Source organism: Nuphar pumila, chromosome 12 (assembly GCF_984573655.1).
Source record: "Nuphar pumila chromosome 12, dmNupPumi1.hap1.1, whole genome shotgun sequence".
NCBI lineage: Eukaryota > Viridiplantae > Streptophyta > Magnoliopsida > Nymphaeales > Nymphaeaceae > Nuphar > Nuphar pumila.
Genome location: NC_143260.1, coordinates 99,523,189 through 99,544,203, shown reverse-complemented (window position 1 = coordinate 99,544,203; position 21,015 = coordinate 99,523,189). Strand labels below are relative to the sequence as shown.

The 21,015-nt window shown below is 37.7% G+C and overlaps 1 protein-coding gene across 1 annotated transcript in view; it reads left to right on the top strand.

Annotated features, from left to right (window-relative positions):
* The window catches only part of LOC149821300 (uncharacterized), a 30,187-nt gene extending 20,626 nt beyond the window's left edge, over nucleotides 1-9,561 (top strand). The window contains exons 9-14 of the mRNA XM_089983527.1: nucleotides 2,055-2,193; nucleotides 2,314-2,390; nucleotides 2,470-3,962; nucleotides 8,238-8,378; nucleotides 8,459-9,136; nucleotides 9,221-9,561. Of these exons, the coding sequence (XP_089839653.1) occupies nucleotides 2,055-2,193; nucleotides 2,314-2,390; nucleotides 2,470-3,962; nucleotides 8,238-8,378; nucleotides 8,459-8,994 (2,386 nt within the window). The 3' untranslated portion in view covers nucleotides 8,995-9,136; nucleotides 9,221-9,561. The remainder of the gene's footprint in view (nucleotides 1-2,054; nucleotides 2,194-2,313; nucleotides 2,391-2,469; nucleotides 3,963-8,237; nucleotides 8,379-8,458; nucleotides 9,137-9,220) is intronic.
* Nucleotides 9,562-21,015: the final 11,454 nt, after the last annotated feature.

Here is a 21,015-nt window from a genome sequence, read left to right as displayed (position 1 = left end):
GAAAAAAAATGGTTACCATACATACCTATGTGGGCCTGACCGATGTCCTTTGTCGATCAACTCAACACTAGACCGTAGCCTCGAATTATGAATCAAAAATTGACTCAAGGCAGACTTTTGCTATTTGGTGTTAAGGGATGCTCGTTTATAGATGGCTTTCTAAGAGATAAGTAAGAGAGTCCTTGTAATAATGTTAATCCAAAAGGAATCTTAATTATTTGGGTTTCTAACCAGCTCAAAAGATGAGAACCTTACAAAAAGATGTTGGGTCTCATGTTTTCTAATCCTAAACTTGGTAACCTAAATTTTCAAAGTCATGGATAAACATATAATTAAAAATAAATAAATAAATACAAAAAATACAAAATGTTGGGCACTAAAAGAAGCCCTAAAAAATAGGAAAACACACCTTAAAAAAAGAGGGTGTGAATCCTATAAAATGTTGGAGATTTCTCATAAAAAAAGGGAAGAGTCCCAAAAGTGAGTTGATTCCTCATAGTAAAAAAAAAAATTACGAACCCAGATCCGACAAATTATATCCAAATTATGGATCAAAATTCAAACCCAAATAAAATAGAGATTTAAATCTGAATGGATCATGTGTCAACTCCATGATCCAAATGAATAAAATTTATTTAGCAAAAAAAAGGGCTAAATAAATGAAGGCGATTTCTTTACATTTGAAAGTACATTCAAACATAAAGAAATCAAGGGGCAAGCTTTTTGCACAATATATATATATATATATATATAATAAATAAATAAATAATTTAAATACATGTGCAAGTGTGTCAAAATTATTAAATATACACTCATTTACACATGATAAGATAAATACACAGGTTACGGTAAACCTCTCTTACTGTGCTGGTTATGATAAAAGAGGATAACCTGTGTTGGTTACGATAACTAGTCTTGCAGGTTACAGTAAAAGAGGGTAACCTGTGTTAGTTACGATAAAAGAGAGTAACCGATGTTGGTTACGATAACCACCCTTGCAGGTTACAGTAAAAGAGGGTAACCTGTGTTGGTTACGATAACCACCATTGCAGGTTACAGTAATTGATGAGCTTGCAATTGATATGCTTTTAAGGTACTTAATTCATGTCAAGACCATGGTTATTTTAGTTCTTCATTTACTGCTGGAAGTGATGGAGACTAATTTTTTCTTTCATATGCATAGTCAAGACTTTTATTTAGATGTAAGCTTGTGAATGAATTTTGATTTGAGAAGTGGGTGAATGTTGACTTACTAAGTACAAACTATTTCTTGCTGAAAGTTTGTGCCTTTAATGGACATCTAAAGCAATTTTTTAATTTGCTAAGTTAATTTGTGATGGTCAAGTATCTAAGGCCTTTTTGGGAAGATGCATTTTTGCGAGACATGGGATTTGAAGGGGTATTTGGGTCAAAATATTTTATCTTTGGTAGAACTGTGTTGGAGAGCTTTGGGAGATCAAGTAGGAGTTGATGGATTTTGGCCTTCTGGCCAGCATTCAGAATGAGTTTCAACGAATCTCTCATTGTTGAAGAATTATTTTTAGAATCTCTGCGATATATCACATACTTTCTTTTCCCCATTACCCCATTCCATTTGACAGCCTCATGAAGCCACCTCCCAAGGTGATCTTAAAAGGTGCGTCTTTCTGTTGGTCAAGTGGCACTTCTCATTGTTCTGTTGGTCATTTCAAGTTTTACTTTAAAAGTATGGTATCCTACCAGTGGTTCTCTTGCATATTCATGTGGAATTTAGTTTGGTATCTATGCATGGTTTCCCAGTTTAGTGTTTGTGTGTTGGTTACCCTCCTCAAGACATTGAAAACTATGGTGCCCCTAAATTGGGTTCGTCTTGTGTGTGTAACAAAAATGCTGAACAATTTCTTAAGATTTGATGGTGTGCTTGTAGGAAACGTTTTTTGTTTATTTGATGCCTTATTCTGATGTCAGTATTTAAGAATAATCAATAGCATTTAATGTGTAGCAGCAACATTTTAATTGATCTATATTTGAATTGGGTGTTTCCATCTGTTTCTGACTTCACTTTGTTACTAAAGGACTAAAGTTCAACAAATACCTAGTGCTTCCAATAATTTGCAACGGCGTTCAGGAAATGTTTTGCCACCTCCGGTGGATGAATTTTGTAATAATAACATTCCTAGTTCAGGCAAAGCGTTGCCCAAGACTCAGGCTTGTGTAAGTCATTGTGTTTCAGTATTCCCAACTTTTGACAATGGTGTGGTATTTTTACTCATCTGTTTCTTGAGTATGCTTCCATATTCATTTTTAGCATTAATGGACGTTCTTGCTATGCAGAACCCTTTAAACCACATAATATCTCCTCCTAATGGTAACCCAGTAAGATCAAGTGTCCTTCCTGTGGCCGCCTCCTGGTATTCTGCATCCATTTGTATGGTTATTTTCTTGATAAAATATTTTAGCTGTTGCTAAGATTGTGATCCTTGGTCACAGGGGCTTGCGTGTTGCAAATGACAGGGCGACATCTTCAAATGCTGTTTCTTCACAGGGATCTGCTGCACATAATAAACAAGGGTTGTCTGATGGTTCATCTGTTTCTCCACCTACAGATTCAGCCTCATCTTCTATGTGTGTTGCTGATGAGCATGCTACAAACTTGGAGGGGGGTCCTGTGGCATTGGCAGCTAGCAATACTGACATCTGCAGTAATGAAAGAAGTGCATTGGATGTTCTCAGAGAGGTTTCAATAAGTACTGCAGCTACAACTGCTTCTAATCCGGGGTCACATGTGGCTTCTCCAGGGATTGTTGATCTTAGAGGCATCATGGCATCTGTAGAGCATGAAGATCTTGATTCTCATTCTTGTAGTTTGTTTGTTGTTAAAGCTACTGATGAGACTTCTTCAATTGATGAAGCTCTACCAAACTTGTGCCATGCATCATCTTCATCAAGCTCTAATAACCATGTTGCTAGTGGTCGAGTTGGCATCAGTGAGGGGTATAACTCAAATTTTGGTAAAGATCCAGTCCATGGAGGTGAGATAGCTGTGAATTCACTTCAGATTAATGTCAAGTATGAACATGAGCCTTTGGCGTATCAGACTTTAAAAGGAGCTGCTGAGATGTCTGAGTGTGCAACATTCCAAAGGAAAACAGAATATGGTACAGATTGGGAAGTACCAATATTGGCACATGCAGTAAGGAATAAAATTTCTTTATCTGATGATCGAGGAACTCAACATCTAGAAGCTTCCGAGAGCACAGTAACACAGCATTCATTCAGCCCTCCATCAGTCTCAGACCATACACTATCTCTTTCTAGACAACACAGTGATGTTGCTGGTATGAATGATTGGTACATGTCTGCTAACACATTTAGCAGTGGACATGGTCTTGATGGGACATTCAATCATGAACTTGATTTTGGCCCATTGCCTCGTCCAACAAGCAATCCAATAATGCAAGATGATTCAAAGTTCAGCAGTTCCCCAGATGTGCATGGCTGGGTTGATCGGTTTGACCTTGGCAATAAAGTTGAACATGCCAGGTCATTCAGTAGTCTTGATAATGACATTTTTACAGTAGATAAGAATGAGTTTTTAGTGAACTCTGGAGAAAGGGGCATTATTTCAAACATTTTATCCATGAACTTTGATGGCTTGGATGATCCGCTGACCTCTGAACAGAGTATTACGAAATTCTTGTCAAGTGAAAATGATATGGGCTCTTTGAAACTTTCTGCTGCAAGGAAGACATTAAATAGCAACCAATCTCGGTTCTCATTTGCAAGGCAGGAAGAATATTCTGGCCAGACAGGCTACAGTGGGCCCAAGAGGAGTCATGCACAGAACAGCTTTAATATGCTACATGCTGGGGAAGTAAGAGATGCAAATGTGCTTAATCAAGCAAGTATCTTTCCAACCAATAGTTTGGAGAATTCCTATTCTGTTGCCGGCAGTCATGCATTTCTTTCTTCAAATAAGACTGGTGAGTTTAAGCCTATAAAATTCTATATTTAATTGTTATACGGAAAGGTCTGATCATTTTTAGATAGTTGGAAGTTTCTTTTTCCAGATGGTGTATTCCTATATGCTCGGATTTAAGCACCTCATTTGACTCAAATTTACCCCTGAGCTTTTATAGTATCTGTTGCTTGTTTGTCTCTAGGGATCATGCTCTTCTGTTATTCTGAGATTTACTAAAATTTAATATCTCTTGGATATGATATAATTTTCTTGTTCTTGAGTCGAGGCATCTGCATTTAAATTTTTGAACTTTGGTTCATGTAAACTGTAATTTTAAAAGTTTAGTTCATTTGTGCTTCCCTAGAGGCCTTTGGACAGCAGGATAAGCCTCCACTATCCTGCACAACGTGGTCCTTTTATATGGTGTTCTCTTAGATGGTTCTGATTTGCCGACTGATACTTCTATCAAAAGTTCATGCTTGGTTTATTTATCTTTATTAATTTTTTGAGAGATAAAGTGTGAGTCTAGTCATTCCTTATTATTTCTGGTTTCAAAACTTAAACATATCCTGATTTAATCCTCAGCTGACAGTTGTGTCCTTCTCATGACTTGTGCATCATTCACCATTCCATGTTTAATTATTCCATTGTCTCTTTCAATCCTTTGATTGATGCTGCCAATCAATGAAAAAATACAAAAGCACTAAGTGCATACAAAGAGCAATCACAAGAGAACTATGTCACATAGACTCACTGTACAGGCCGCTGCACCAGGTGCGGCCAATAAACCCTGGGTGCAGTCAACCCGTACCCAGGGTTTTGTCCAAAATGGTCGGTCATGAGTCAGGTTCGAGCTCCACCCGAGCCTGGACAGTCCTTGCTCTAAACCGACTCCTGTCGGGTACCGAACCTGACCCGGCTCGTTAGCTCGTAAAGGCTCTGCGCAACGGACCAGAGAGAGAGAGAGAGAGAGAGAGAGAGAGACTTCCCCCCTCAATTGAGAAGAACAAGAAAGAGAGGGGAAGAGAGAGAGTCTTCCCCTCTCTCCCCTCAATGGGGAAGAACAATAAAAGGAGAGGGGAAGAGAGAGAGAGGACCTCCACCGCCACCCAGCAAGAGAGAGGCTCAAGAAGTGGCCTGGGGCTGGGCTCGGGGGGGGGGGGGGGGGGGGGCGCAGGGCGGGTTGGGTCGGGGGGGTGGGACGGGTCAGGATGGGTCGGGCTTACCAAACTTTATATATATATATATATATATATATATATATATATATATATATATACACACACACACACACACACACACACACACACACACACACACACCTGCATCCCCGTACCCAAGTTTTTTTTTTAAATGGCACATCGACGTACCCACACCTATGTACATAGCAAGAGAACAATATTAAAAATTATAAGATTTTATTGATGATAAAATTCTTGGGGGGAAAACTCTCCTATTTATAGAGAATACAAACAATGGAGGCTAGCCAATCTAGCAGTTGGAATAGTCTCCAACAACTAAAAACTGAAAAAAATAAAAAAATAAAAGGTCTAAAGTGCCCCTAATGGGCACTACCTATTACAAGCATATTAAATGCCCCTACATGGGTAAATCTATTACAATAAAAAAAGTCATACATATATATATATATATATATATATATATATATATATAAAGGAAATATACATATATAGGTATACATACATATATGAGAATATGCAACAATATATTTTAACACTCCTCCTCAAACTTACGGTGTGATCACCGAAAGTTTCCCAAGAAGAGAAACAAAACAAGGTAAAGGTAAGGCCTTAGTGAAAAAATCCGCCAACCGACATTCTGAAGCCACATAGGGCAACTCAATCGTTCCTTTCAAGTATTATTCTCTGACATAGTGACAATACATCTCTATATGCTTGGTTCGTTCGTGGAAGGTGTGGTTGCTCGTAATATAAATAACACTTTTATTGTCTCAACACATCTTTGTTGGACTAGAGTTGGCGATGCCCATATCATTGAGAAGATTCCTTAACCAAATAATTTTTATAGTTGTTGCCATGACTCGATAGTCAGCTTCCGTTGATGATAAAAAAACCTGTTTTTTATACCTCCAAGATATAATAGTCTCTTAAGAAAACATAAAAGCTAGTAATTGAGACTATTTCATTAGGATTACCTTCCCAATGTGCATTTCTATAAACCAAGGTTGTAAGTATCGTACCGTTACTCGTATCGGTCGGGCTCAAAGTAACACCGTATCTTATTGTAAATGTATTGTAAAATTTTAATAAAAAATTTCAAAAAATCTAAAAAAATCAAGAAAAATAAGAAAAAATAGCAAAAATTCAACAAAAATCATGTCACATGAAACAATGATGAATTGTACAAAATACAATCATAAAATCACATATGAAACATTTATGTATCTATGAGCTGCATAAGACATCATCAAACATCAATTATCTCACAAGAACAATGCAAAATATTAAATATCTTGCAATTAAGAACATGCCACAAGATTTATACTTTCATATTATAAAAACAAAAGTATTTTGTCAATAATTGGACTCGATTTTCAATCAGTTTTCACTTATTACTTGAGTGCCCCATTGCCATGCCAGATCATCTGATGCCATCTTTGTTGGAGTGTGGAACCTGATTTCTACCTTGATATAAATCTTTAATTTTCGCCGATCCAACTCCACGGTAAGTTGGCGGGGGTTGTAGGGGGGTAGCGTCCCGCGAGGCAAATTGTTTTTGGAATATGTTTATATTTTTACTCATAATAAATATTTTTTATCTTAACTCTGTTTTTTTGAGTGAAAAATGGTGAAAATGCACTTTTTTTTACCTTAACCCACTTCTTTGGGTGAAAAAATGGTGGAAATGCACTTCTAATGGCCTCTAGAAAAACAAATAAGTCGGCCCTTAAAAGGTATTTAAAACCCAAAATGAAAAAGTAAATTTTGGCCTTTTTAAAGTGCGCCAAAGGTGCATCGTAAGATACATCTGATACGAGTACGATACACACTCGTATTGCGATACAAGTGTGTATTCTATCGCAGAACCCAAAAGTAACGATACATATCATATCGTGTCGTACGATACGACACGATACATACAACACTTACTATAAACAACTAAATCTAAAGATGAGGATAATCAAAAGGCCCTTTGGATATAGAATTTTTGATATATTTGACAATTCTTGATGCTGCACTCATATGCAATGTAGTTGGTGCATGCTGAAATTGATTGGTTAAATAGACAATATGAGCAATGTTCGGTCTCGTAATGGATAAATAGGTCAGAGATCCAATCAGTTGTCGGTATGGAGTTGGATCTTCAAGTAGAGCTGCGTCTTCCAATCTAAGTTTCACGTTAATGACATCCGGCGTGTCAACCTTTTTATCATTCAAAGATCCTCGATTTAGTGAAGAAATCTGCAGCCAACATTGTTTGAGATAAGATATCCTTTAGGTGAGCAAGCCACTTCTATACCTAGAAAATATCTCTAAAAACCAAGGTCGAACATATCAAAATGATTTTTAAGAACAATTTTAATTTCATTCTCTCACTTTTTGTCACTTTTTTCAATAATCATATCATCCACATATAACAAAAGAATAATAATATTCGAACTTGTATCTTTGACAAAAAGAGCATTGTCAGTGTAACACGATCTATAACCTAAACTTAACATTACTTTGCTGAATTTATCATACCAAGCTTTGGGCGCTTGCTTAAACCCATACAAAGTTTTTTTAAAATGAAGAACTATTCCTCTCTCGATCTGAAGACTGTGAGGGGGATCCATGTACGCTTTGTCCTTTGGATTACCGCTCAAAAAGGTAAATTTGACATCAAATTGGCAGTTTAGGCCACTTCTTAATGGATGTTAAGGCAATGAGTGTTCTCACGCTAGTCGTATGGGGTACGGTAGCAAAGGTCTCTTCATGGTCAATTCCATACTCTTGAGAATAACATTTGGCTACTAACATAGCTTTATATCTTTCTAAGGATCCATCTCCCTTTGTTTTGATGTTTTGAGAAAGGGAGAAGGAACCACATATACCTGGTTAACGGTTATCCTTATTTCTGCTTTTGGTCGTGTTTAAACATCTTGCCATGATTTTTTGTTAGGAACTAGGTCACTTTTCGTGATAAGTGTGGCATGGTTCACTTTTTTGTCTATTTCTTTTTGAAGCAGTGCTCTGTTGAAAGTTCCATTTATTCAATTAATTATAATTTTCTTTATTGATTTGTTTCTAACAAATAAAATGCTTTTGAAAATCAGCATCAAGGGCCCCGGTTTCAGCTCCTCCTGGTTTTTTTATGCCAACCAGACCACCTCCTGGATTTTCTTCAATGGATAGAATGGATCCACCTGGCTTTTCAACTCAATATATTGTGGAACGAGCTTTGAACATCACTTCCAGTTCGTATCATTTCATTTATGTTAATAATGTTAGCATTTGGTTAGATCTGTCAGGTTGACTTTATTATCTCCTTGTGTAGGAACTCAACAGTTCGATAATGGTACAGTGCCTAAGAGTCAATACCAGATGCCAGTGAATATGGATGCTCCAACCTCTATTGACGTGGAGTTCATCGATCCTGCCATAATGGCAGTTGGTAAAGGAAAACTTCCAATGGAGTTTCATCAGTCAGGCTTGGACTTGAGGTCCCCCTTCTCTCTGCAATCTGGCACTTTTGAGTTGGACCCAAGAATTCAATTGTTGAAGAGGCCCTTTTCTGCTAGTCAAAATTTGGGATTTCCAGACAGTGTTGGGAATGACCTTTCCCATCTGATAGATTCCCTAAGCAACAACATGTTTGTTCCAACCTCCTATCAGCAGTCCATAAGGGGCTCCCAGTTTGGTAACATTCAGCAGGAGGGTTGGTCTGGGGTTCAAGGTAGCAATGGTATCAGCCTGGTAGAAATTGCACAGAACGGAAGATTTGGCTTTGATAATCATTTTCCCGCTTATGCTGATCTTAGATTTCACACACAAAGCTCTGGTGATATCTATCACAGAGCTTTCAATAAGTAATGAATATCGGATTGTCAAAATGATCAAAGGGTCCACCCTGCCAATACTGTAAAGATGGTGTGAGCGACATTCAGATGAAATTGATCAGAGGGTTGATAGATATGGCTTCATGTCTATCATTGCCGTCCTCAAATAATTGCAGGTAAGGCACCAAAGTTTTTCTTCCCACCAATTTGTCAATTATATTTTGCTTTGGTTACGTGGTGCTTACTCGGTGAACTTTCAGGGTTTTCATTCTCGCCGGATTCGTCTACATATTGCGTTTGATGATGAATGGTGTGGTCAATGGCGAGCTATAGTGTGGAGATTTCTAAATGGTTATGCCAACCTTCCTAGATTAGATTTGCCTACTCTTCGGCTAATTTGGCAGGTGTAAACAGAACAGACTGGGTGTATCTTTCTGTACATATGGTTTTCCTTCATTTGCTATATTTGTTGGTCTTCGAATGCCTTCCAAGTTGCAAGGCGATGATGAAGTCCTTTCTCTAGTGTTTTAGCCTATTGAAACATCATAAACGTTGGCCTCTTTTTTTCGGTTATCAAAAGATACGATAGACGTTTTATGTATGCTCCCTCTTGATGTGAGTAGAGGCTAAAAATAGTCAAAATTTCCGGACTTCATCCTCGCAAACCAGGACAAACGCTTGGCCTGTTAATTGAATTTTGGCTTCTCGGTCCAAGCTGGGGATGGCAGTGGAATGGGGGGAAACGGTGCCCTGCCTGCCCCACCTCGCTCCGTTTGGACCGCGGATGGAGAATGAACCTGGGATGAAGGTTAAAATCAAAACCTGTGCGGGAAATGAACTTACTCTTGCTCTCGTCGTTTCTCATCTCCGATCTTGATCCCTGTTAAGGAATATATATATATATATATATATATATATATATATATATATATATATATATATATATATATATATATATATATATATATATTCTTGAATCTCTTCTCAATTCATCTCCTTCTTTTAACGAGCTGTACTAGCTCTTATTTCTCTCCATTTTTTGCAGGGGTGGAGGTACAAAGTCCCAGCCATGGGGATGAAGGCAGGGATTATGGATGACAGTGGGATGAGAAAACGGAGCTCCGTCTTCCCTTGCCTTGTTTGAACGGGGGATGGAGTACATGAAACGGGGAATGGAGATTAAAATAAAAAATTGTGTAGAGATAGAGGGCAAAATTTTGACACGGGGTGGTCTGTGCTTTCTTCGTATATCTCTTGAGCTCTTTTTCTTCAGGCCTTAGAAAAATCAATTGTTTTTTGCAAGTAGGGGTGTGCATGCACAAGATGCTTGACATGTTTAAGCAGGTTCACATAAACATTTTTCTGCTTCACGTCATCCAACATGTGCTTGCTTATGCAAAGTTTTTTAAAGAACTTTGCATGCAAAAAAAAAGTGAGGTCATTGCTTAAGACTATCTTCTCGACTGAGCACGCAAGCTTTGTGTTTCGTCACTAAGCTTTACCTAAGCTCAAAGATCTTGGGGCACTGATTATCTTGTGTGTTATAGGGAACATGACTATCTAGCGTGCATTGTTCGATCTTGGAGCAAGTGTGAACATATTTTCGAGTTTCTTATATGACACTTTTGAGATTGAGGATTTAAAACTTACGATAATTGTTTTGTAGTTGACTGACAAGTCTACCAAGTATTCGCGAGGAATCTTGGAAGATGCGTTAGTCAAGGTCGATGACTTTTATTTTTTTGTCGATTTTCTTGTTCTGGACATGGAGGGCATTAATGTCATTTACCATATCCCTATTATTTTAGGTAGACCATTCTTGGCCACTGCCTACGCTCGTATCAATTGTCATAGTGGGGAGATGGAAGTTTCTTTCGGCAACAAGCAGATACGATCACAGATCTTTAATGTTGCCACGAAAGTGACAGGACATGATTGTTTTCAAGTGATAGCCGTCACATGGAATCAATTTGAGCCACAATTGGATGCATATCTTGCTAGTCATTCGGTTCATGACTCACCATCATTTGAGAATAGTCTTTACGTGGAGACTAAACTTCGTCCTTCTAGTCTAAAGTGTCATCATAGGGTTCAGAGGAGTAGAGTTAGAGAAAACATAGTATGCAGTGTCACATATGTGACTTTTTTTTTCAGAGCCCCTGATTGAGCATAATTTCACGTCCATTGATCTCATGGACGATGGAGGGTCTCTAGAGATCCGTCTGTCTGAGAATGTAAAACTTAGCGCTTTATGAGAGGCAACCCATATTTGTGATCAGATCCTGTATGCATTGCATTTTTTGTGTATTTTTATGAGTTACAAACTGTGAGGCAGGTGAAACCTCTGCAGAACCATTCACATGGTATATCAGGTAATGTTCCACAACGTAGATTAGGTGACTTCTACTACTTTTCGCTCATTTATTTTTGTTTTTATATGCATTCACTCAGTTTCATGTAAGCATGGTGGAGTGCCACTGATGACAATGTCATTCAAGCATAGGAGATGGTATAATTGCACACCCAAACTTTTTGTCTTTATACTTGCACTTTTGATGTCAATTCATTAAAATTGAGCTTTTAAGGAACGAGTTTGATCTTATATGAATGCATTACATAATCTAATATTTTTAGAGATTTTTTAAGCCCCCAATTTTTTTTTGACACTGATATAGAAAAACATGGTTGTTTATGTGGATTTCAAAGAAATGGTTATAGATGCATGTTAGAGTTTATTTTGAACCATAAGTATGAATATACATAATTTTATTTTTGAAAAACTAAGCAAATGAACAACATTGCATTTAAGAGCTCAAAAAAAGAAAAGAGCATACATTTAGTTGTTTGATGTCTTCGTCTCTCCTAGTAGCTGGACTCAGACATAAGTTGAAGTGTTTGAGTTCTATGTCAAAAAAGATAATGAAGGAAATCACTTCTTTGCCTAAGTTAATATCTGTGACCAATTTTGTTCGAGCAAGTAGAGCCTGAAGGGTGTTTACACCTAGTGTCCTAAAGCCATCTAATTTGGGAGCCACCGACCCAAAAGCCTATTATATGAACTTTATAGAGAGTCTAATAGATGTTGACATTGCACATGACAGAGAAGTAAGCTATACATAAAACTATGAAAATTAAAGGTCTTGTGACTTGAGCAATTAAGTCTGAGGGATACTTTGTATCTAGTGCCTTAAGGTCGTCTGGCCTGGGAGTCACTGACCCAAAGCTCATTGCACGGGTCACAAAATTGAAAATTTGAAAACGTGCTTAATAAGAAAAAAGAAAAAAAATTAAAATTAAAAGAAAAAGAAAAAAAAAAGAAAAAGAAAAAGAAAAAGAAAAAGAAAAAGAAAAAGAAAAAGAAAAGAGCGTAAAAGAAAAAGTTCAATGCTTAGAAGCAAATATTGAGAAAACTTGTGCAGAAAATATATGAGTGATGATTAGTAAATAATGACATGTTTATATTTGATTTTTTAAAAATAAAGCATAAATGATTATGATATTTAGAAAAATAAAAGAAAAGGTTTTCTTCTGTGGTAGCAGGTAAAAAACTCTAATCATGTTTTGAAAGTGTAATGACATAAAATATTTGTGAAAACAAACTCCTCAATTGCTTAATGCTTTCTAAAGTTGTATTTTTATGCATATATGACAAAGATGTTTATGAGTAGCATCAGTGCAAACCCTCACGAGACCTTACTCGTCCACTGGGATAACCCAGGGGTTTAAAGAGTTTGTTGCATATGCTAAATGCAACCGTGATTCTTATGAAAGTGAGTTAGGATTTTGTTTTAGTTAGTTTGTTATTTTTGTTTTTTACTTCAGTTTGCTCGAGAACTAGCAAACGATAAGCATGGGGGTATTTGATCATGCATATATTTTGCATGTTATTCAGTTTTAGTTATGCATGATTTATGATAAAATCGCTTTAAAAACCTATTTTTATCATTGCTTTTGAGAAACCGCATTAGAATTGAAATTATCAGAAAATCATGTATTTTAAAGCTTGCCCTATATTTTTAGTGTTTTTATTAGTTTAGGATTTTCTTAATTGTATTTTAATTAGGTTAAGTTTTAATTAAATAATTTTAATTAGTTTAAGAAGTTTGATTTTCAGAAAAATATGTTTTTCTAATTAGGGACTTTTTGAAAATTATTAAAAATCTTTGGACTTGTTTTAAAAAATTTGTTTTAACCTAATTACACTAATATAAATAGGAGGTTTCAAGGATAGGATTTTTTTCCACTGAAGAAAACGCCCCCTTTGCTCCCTCCCTCTCTTCTCTCTCCCTTGTTTTCGATCCTTGCCGATTTCTCCCCCTCTTTTATTCTTTTTCTTCTTCTCTTCTCTTCGCATCCAATACATCGTCGACAACCATTCTTTTCATCGGGGAGGCGTGTATTCAACTAGGATTAGCCACCTTCTCTTCTCATCCAATCTGTCGAAAGCGGATTGTCAGGTTTGCTTCTTTCTCCTTCGTTTCACCGTAGTTTTAGGTTTTGCATCACATAAAGCATAACATCACATGTTGTTCTATTAGATCATTACACCATCTGCATATTTAGATTAGTTTAGTTTTATTGCATCTAAAAAATAAAAAGAACAAAAAATATGTTTTGTTTTGATAGTTTAGCCATTTCTTGATTTAAGCATTGAATAATCGTGATTTAGGTAGATCGTAGTTTTAATATAGGTTTTATATTTGGTTTCTGTGTTTCTTGATTAAGTTCTTGATTAGTTTAGGTTATATCTTGTTTAGAATAGCTTGTTTCGCATTTTTAATTTCGGTGCTTTTTAGATCTAGTAAATAACGTTTTTTTATTTAGCCAATAGGCCTTCTTTTAGCAAGTAATCATTTTTTTTCTGTCTTAGAATAGCTTAGATTAAAGTTAGTTTGTTTTATTTTATCAGTTAAATAGTACTTTCTTTTACTTACAGAAAATTTTCTTTTCATAGATTAGATAAGAAATAGTCATTTTATGCAAACCAAAAACAAAAGACAATCGGCTATTCTCCACTCATCAATGCTCCCTCTTGGAAAGCGCCATGATGGGTTTTCGAAAATCTCATGGGGCGCAGCCCCATACTAATGCTTGGAGGGGCGCCTCACCCTCATGATGATGCCCCTTGCATCATCATGAGGTCGTTCTTATGGGTAGGGCCAATCGTGGCCCTCCCTTTTGATAACACTCCATCCCTTATAAGATTGCCATTGTCCCAGCTGGTCAACTTGACCAGCTGGTCTTCGTGGCTAGAGACGTCCAATCTTGCCAAGAGTAGACGACCATGGGCTTGGGTCAACCCTTTAGTCGTACCTCTGGCTAAAACGAGGTAATGCTTCACAATTAAAAATTGTATTTAAGTCATCAATTATAATTAAAATATCATGATATATTTTTATTCTAAATTCCCAATTACAATCAAATCCTCAAGCTTATCTCAAGAAAAAATTGATCTCTCGCAAAATTTGCTCTCGTTATGACTCTCGTTCTATCGATACATGTTTCCAGTAATTCATATGAAATAATGAGGTTTTTTCCTCGTTTGGGCCTCAAATTTAAGGATAAATTAAATATATATATTATTAATTTACCTTAGAGTTCTCAAAAGTTAATTTGTCACGGAGTGCTTTCAATTGTTATGTACATCTTACTTACACGATCTCGGACCTCGTTTATCCATATGTATCTAATTTTTGAAAAATTATCGTAATCATACCAGAAAATTCATTAACTGAAACACATCATATTTCATTATCTCAAAAATGTTGTGAGTTTTACATCCTTCCCTCCTTAAAAGGATTTTGTCTGTGAAATCACCAACATTAGGCTACAAAAAGATCAAGATATTTCTCTCATGCTCGCTTTTGGCTCCCATGTGCATTCTTCGATGCCATGGTGTTGCCAACACACTTTAACTAACGGTACAATCTTTGTACGCAACACTTGATCTCGTCGATTAACAATCTCAATTGGTCGTTCTGCCATCGTCAGATCTTCCTGAACTTCCACTTCTTCATAATGAATGATGTGTGATGGATTAGGAATGTATTTTCTTAGCATCGACACATGGAAAACATTATAAATATGGGCGTACTGCTGAGGTAGCTCAACCCGATATGCCACCTCACCAACTCTTCCAAAAATATCGAATGGTCCAACGTATCTGGGACTCAACTTTCCCTTCTTACCGAAACGGAATACGCTCTTGGTTGGTGAGACTCTGACAAAGACCATATCACCAACCTCGAATGATAGTTCTCATCATCTCTTAATAGCATAGCTCTTCTGCCTATGTTGCGCTATTTTCAAAAGCTCTCAGATCTTCTGCATTTGCTGAGTGTACTGCTGAAGAACAATCGATGATTCTCTGGATCTATTGCTGATATCATCCCAATACGATGGTGATCGGCAAGGTCTCCCGTACAGTACTTCATACAGAGTCATCCCGATACTGGCGTGATAACTGTTATTATTCGCAAATTCGACCAAACACAGGTGTGAATTCCATTCACCCTTCCAATCGAGCATACAAGCTCACAACATGTCTTCTAATGTCTGAATCGTTCTCTCCGATTGATCATCGGCCTGAGGGTGAAAAGTTGTACTGAACTTCAATCTCGTACCCAAAGCAGACTGCAATTGACCCCATAGTCGCGATGTGAACCTGGGATCATGATAAAAAATAATTGACCTTGGTATGCCATGCAATCGTATAATCTCTCTGACATACAAGTCAGCTAAGCTTTCACGAGACTGACTGATCCTAATAGGTAAGAAATGGGCAGACTTGGTGAGTCTGTCCACAACTACCCAAATTACATCATGCTTTCGTTTCGTTCGTGGTAAACCTACCACGAAGTCTATAGTAACATCTTTCCACTTCCACTGAGGAATCTCAATCCTTTGCATGGAATCACCAGAACGCTGGTGCTCAATCTTGATTTGTTGGCAAGTCAAGCACCTCGAAACGTATGCTGCTATGTCACGCTTCATATCGTTCCACCAATATTTTCTTTATAAATCATTGAACATCTTTGTCCCACCAGGATGAACTGTGTACCTTGACATATGAGCTTCATCGAGAATCTCCTTCTTCAGATCAGGGTTGTTTGGAACCCAAAGTCAATCTTTTATACGAATACTGCCATTATCTGCCACACTAAAGAATATATCTTCCTGGTCTGCTAGGGCTAGAAGCTTACCATACTGAGCATCGAGCTTCTGAGCCTACACAATTCTAGGCAAAATCTCAGATCGAATGGTCAGACCAGACAATCTGATTGATCCGCTTCCAATCAAAAAAGGCTTCCAAGCCATAAAATCTTCAATCAGCTTCTGGCTCCACACGAGACTAGCCAAAACACTGCTCGACTTGCAACTAAGTGCATCTGCCACTATGTTAGCCTTACCAGGGTGGTAAGACAACGTAAAGTCGTAATCCTTGATAAACTCGAGTCATCGTCGTTGTCTCATGTTCAACTCTTTCTAAGAGAACAAGTACTTGAGACTCTTATGGTCTGAAAAGACCTCAAACGATTCTCCATACAAATAGTGTCACCAAGATTTTAAGGCAAACACCACTGCTGCTAATTTCAAGTCATGAGTCGGGTAATTTCTCTCATGAATCTTCAATGCCTTGAAGCATAAGCAATCACCTTGCCATGTTGCATTAGCACACAACCCAAACCTGTTCTAGAGGCGTCTGTGTACACCATGAAACCACCTCTACCTGAAGGTAAAGCTAATGCCGGTGAGGTCATCAACTTAGACTTCAAGATCTGGAAACTGTCTTCACAAGCATCATTTCATTCAAACTTGATGGCTTTACGCAAAAGCTTTGTTAATTATAGCGCAATTCTCGAAAAGTCCTGAATAAATCGTCGGTAGTATCCTACCAATCCGAGGAAACTATGAATCTCTGAGACATTTTGAGGCTGCTTTTAGCCTAACACTGCTTCAACCTTTGCTGGATCAACTAACACTCCATCTTTCTATATCACGTGACCTAGAAACATAACTTGCTCAAGCCAAAACTCGCACTTGGAGAACTTGGCAAATAATATGTGCTCACGAAGTATTCCCAGAATGATACGTAAGTATTCTCGATGCTGCTCTAGGCTCTTTGAATAGATCAAGATGTCGTCAATAAACACGATCATAAAAGTATCCATGAATGAACGAAAAATTCAGTTCATCAAATCCATGAATGCAGTTGGTGCATTCGTGAGGCCAAAAGGCATCACCACAAACTCGTACAAACCATATCTTGTTCAGAAAGCTGTCTTCACAATATCTTCCTCTCTAATACGAAGCTGATGATAACCTGATCTGAGGTCTATCTTCGAGAAAATCCTCGCTCTTTGCAACTGATCGAAAAGGTCTTTTATCCTTGGCAACATGTATTTATTCTTAATAGTCGCTTGGTTGAGCATCCGATAGTCAATGCACAACCTCAAAGATTTGTCTTTCTTCTTCACGAACAACACGAGTGCACCCCAAGGAGATGCACTAGGTCGGATAAAACCTTGTTCCAAAAGTTCTTCCAACTGTTGTTTTAACTCTTCAAGCTCTGCCGAAGCCATACGATATGGTGCCTTGGAAATATGAGTAGTTTCAGGCAACAACTCGATGCGAAACTCGATCTCGCACTTCAGGGGTAATCAGGGCAATTCCTCTGAAAACACATTGAGAAACTTTCGAACTATATCCAAGTCCTCGATCGGGACTAACTCAGGCTCAACTGGGGTGATACTGACCAGAAACACAATACCCCCATTCCGCAAATACTTCTGGGCTTTGAAAAAAAAAATCAAACGGCTATCTCACAATGGTCGAGAAAGCTTGATTTCCAAAATAGGACGATCATGCAGGAATAGGACTACCCTGCCTTCTCTACAGAGAACTTGCGCATGATACTCAAACAACCAATTAATGTCTAAAATGACGTCGAACTCAGTCATATCTAGTAGGATTATGTCAGCTGACAAGTTCTGTCCTGCCACTGACACCTCAATGCTCAAAATGTAAGAATTACAAAATGACTGATCTCTAGTCGGAGTATGAACCTTCAACGGGAAATTCAAAGATTCTACGGTCAAAGGCAAAGTCCTAGAAAATCTGACAAATATAAAAGAATGGGAAGCGTCACAATCAAATAATGTAAAAGTTGCATGACCAACAACTGGAATAGTACCTTGGACCAATTCTCTGTTGGTCACTTGTTCAACCGTTGCTGCGTAGGCACGTCCTGCAATAGCTTTCTAGTTGCCCTGCCTCGGCTGATGCGACTATTGCGGCTGATGTTGCTGAGGTTGTCTCTATTGTATTGGTTGTGATGTTCCTGGTGCATTTCTCTTCAAATCGTCTGACTACTTCTTTCGGCAGTCCTTTATGTAGTGGCCGATCTTGCCACAATAGAGACATCCCCCGGTATTACGAGGGCAGGGTCGACAGGACACTTGGGACATCCTGATGCTGCTGCAATCTGCCTCTACTGCTGCTAAGGATGCTGATACTGGCATTGTTGTTGCTGCTGGGGTCATCGATACTGATGCTGCTGTTGTTGGTTGTTGTTGTTGTTGTTGTTGTTGTTGAATCGGTTCTTCTTCGTCGGTGGATGGAATTTCTTTCCAACTTGGTACTTCTGGAACTGTCACTTTTTAGGCCAACTCTTTTGGCCTTGTTGTTGTTGTTGTTGTTGTTGTTGTTGTTGTTGTTGCTGACCTCTATAAGATTACGTCCTTTGAGACTCGAACCAATCTTGTTCTAGGAGTGAGAATGTCTCTAATGCTTCATCAACTGTCATCGGAGCACGAGTGTATACCTTCGTGCGTGTGAACATCCCAATTTTTTCAAAGTTTTGTAAAAATGACCTTTTTGCCCCTGACTCCATCTTCTGAGAAAATCAAAGCGATTTCAAAGCTAAATTTCAGTCATTCTTCAGATTTTCGGAATGAATTCCATATTGATATACTCAAAATTCAATTTCGAATCTGAACCCAGTGTTTTAAATACAAATTTGAGCCTCGTTGTCCAATTTCCAAATTAAAAGTACAAAAATACCAAAAAAATGGTTCTAAATGGCTCGGACAATTCATTTGGCACTCTGTTGGATTACCAATCCTATATTTCTCAGTTCGAGGTTGTAAAACTCGAATATTTCTTGAAAATCCGGATATAAATCCGTTTTCTAAAGAAATTTTCTAAAAAATTGCCTTGAGTTCTCAGAAAAACCCCCTTGTGTAAATATTTTACAAAAACACAAAAAATTAGTTTTAATCTTTGTTTTCCCGTAAGATCTTAGACTTTTATTCCAAAAATACAAAAAAATTGAAAAAAAACACAAAAACAAAAAATTGGAAAAAACTACGAGGAAAACAAATGGTTTTTGAAGCTTTTTAAGTTAATTTTCCTGAAAACCTCAATTTTAAAACATTTTTACAAAAATTTCTTAAAAGAAGACCTCCTTTTTGAAAAGAAGGAAACTTTACAACGAACTTCTCCCGCGCATTTCCCTCTCCTCTCTCCATCGTCTGATCTCAAACAACCCCCTTCGTTCTTCTCCATTGATCCTCAACTAATCTCCCGCTCGAATTCTCCACTGCTCCTTTAAGAAGAAGCCTCCACCGCTACTCGAGGGCATCCATCAACTTCATCCAGTTTTTCTATCGATCATCTACATCCACTTCTTCATTTTCGAGCATCCCCTGCGAAACATTACGGAGCAACTCTCTTCTGAAGCATTTCCTCTGCAAAAGATCGCCCACCTTCAGCTTTGGAGTATCACATCAGAAGTTCAGCCTTCCTCCGGATTGCCCTGGTTATTCCTCCAAATATCTCCTTCATCCAGAGTCCTTGCAACGCTTCGGTAAATCTCGCATTCTCTGCTGTTTTCTGTAAGCCCTCTATTTAATTTCTTTTGATTTCATTTTGGTCCCAGTTACGCACCAGGGATGGCGTTGGGTTGCCTGTGCAACACCAACCCATCCATGTGCTATAGCAAGAGGAACAATCTTGTTATGATAAATTTATTTATTTATTTTTTCTTACTTATTCTATGTTTTGCTGGTTTGGTTGACCTGCAACTTCATTCAGTTTCAGCTATATTGGTGAATATATGTTTCATATCCCATCCTACTCTTGTGTTAATTCTCGACCTATGCTTTCATTTTCAATTTTCTGAGAATTTCAAGCTTTAGATTTAAATTATTGTCCATGTCTTAGCAACTTGATCTCCCATTTTTCATTGATAACTACCCTTTTTTTTCTGTGATTTCCTATTTTCTTTTCTTTTGGCATCTCTATTCCATCGTAGAATATTGATTATATCTCCATATCAATTCTGATTTATCAGAATATCGTTAAAAATTTGATCCGATTGATGCCTTGGGGCATCTATTGGCTGTAGTTAGGTATCCAGTAAATTCTGGTTGGATGATCTGATCATTAGAACACTGGACTATCCACCCGTGGGACCATTTTCTTTCCTACAGCCACCAACGGGCTTCTGATGGTTAAACACTACCCGAAACTGACGGGAGTTTTCTTTGGAAGAAATCTAGCCTCAAGGCTATTTAATTAACTATATGAGAATAACCAATTGGGAGTCTGGGTTAATTACTAGCCGCTGACTCCTGTTTTGCACAAGTTGAGCTCCAGCAAATAGCTTTCGTTTGTCAATAGGATATGGTCGTAAAGGTTGTGAGCTCTTTTTGCCATCAGAGATAGTGACAGAAGGTCAGAATTGAATCTGAAATGTATATCCATCAAATGGTGGCTTCCACTAATAAAAATTCCTAAGATTTTATGACTGGAAGACATTTACTGTTGGGAGAAATTTTCTTCTACTTCTAATTCTGGCAGTCCCATAGATGCAGAGATTCTATCTCGTTCCATGTGTTATGCAAATGGGCCGTTTGTTTGTCATATTGTGGCCGAATCCATTTAACTCTTACATTTTTTTGGGGTAATGTTTTCATTCAATACTGAATCTCCTGTACATTAATTTCCTCTCATTATATACAGACTCCCCTCCCAGACTCTATGTTTATTTATT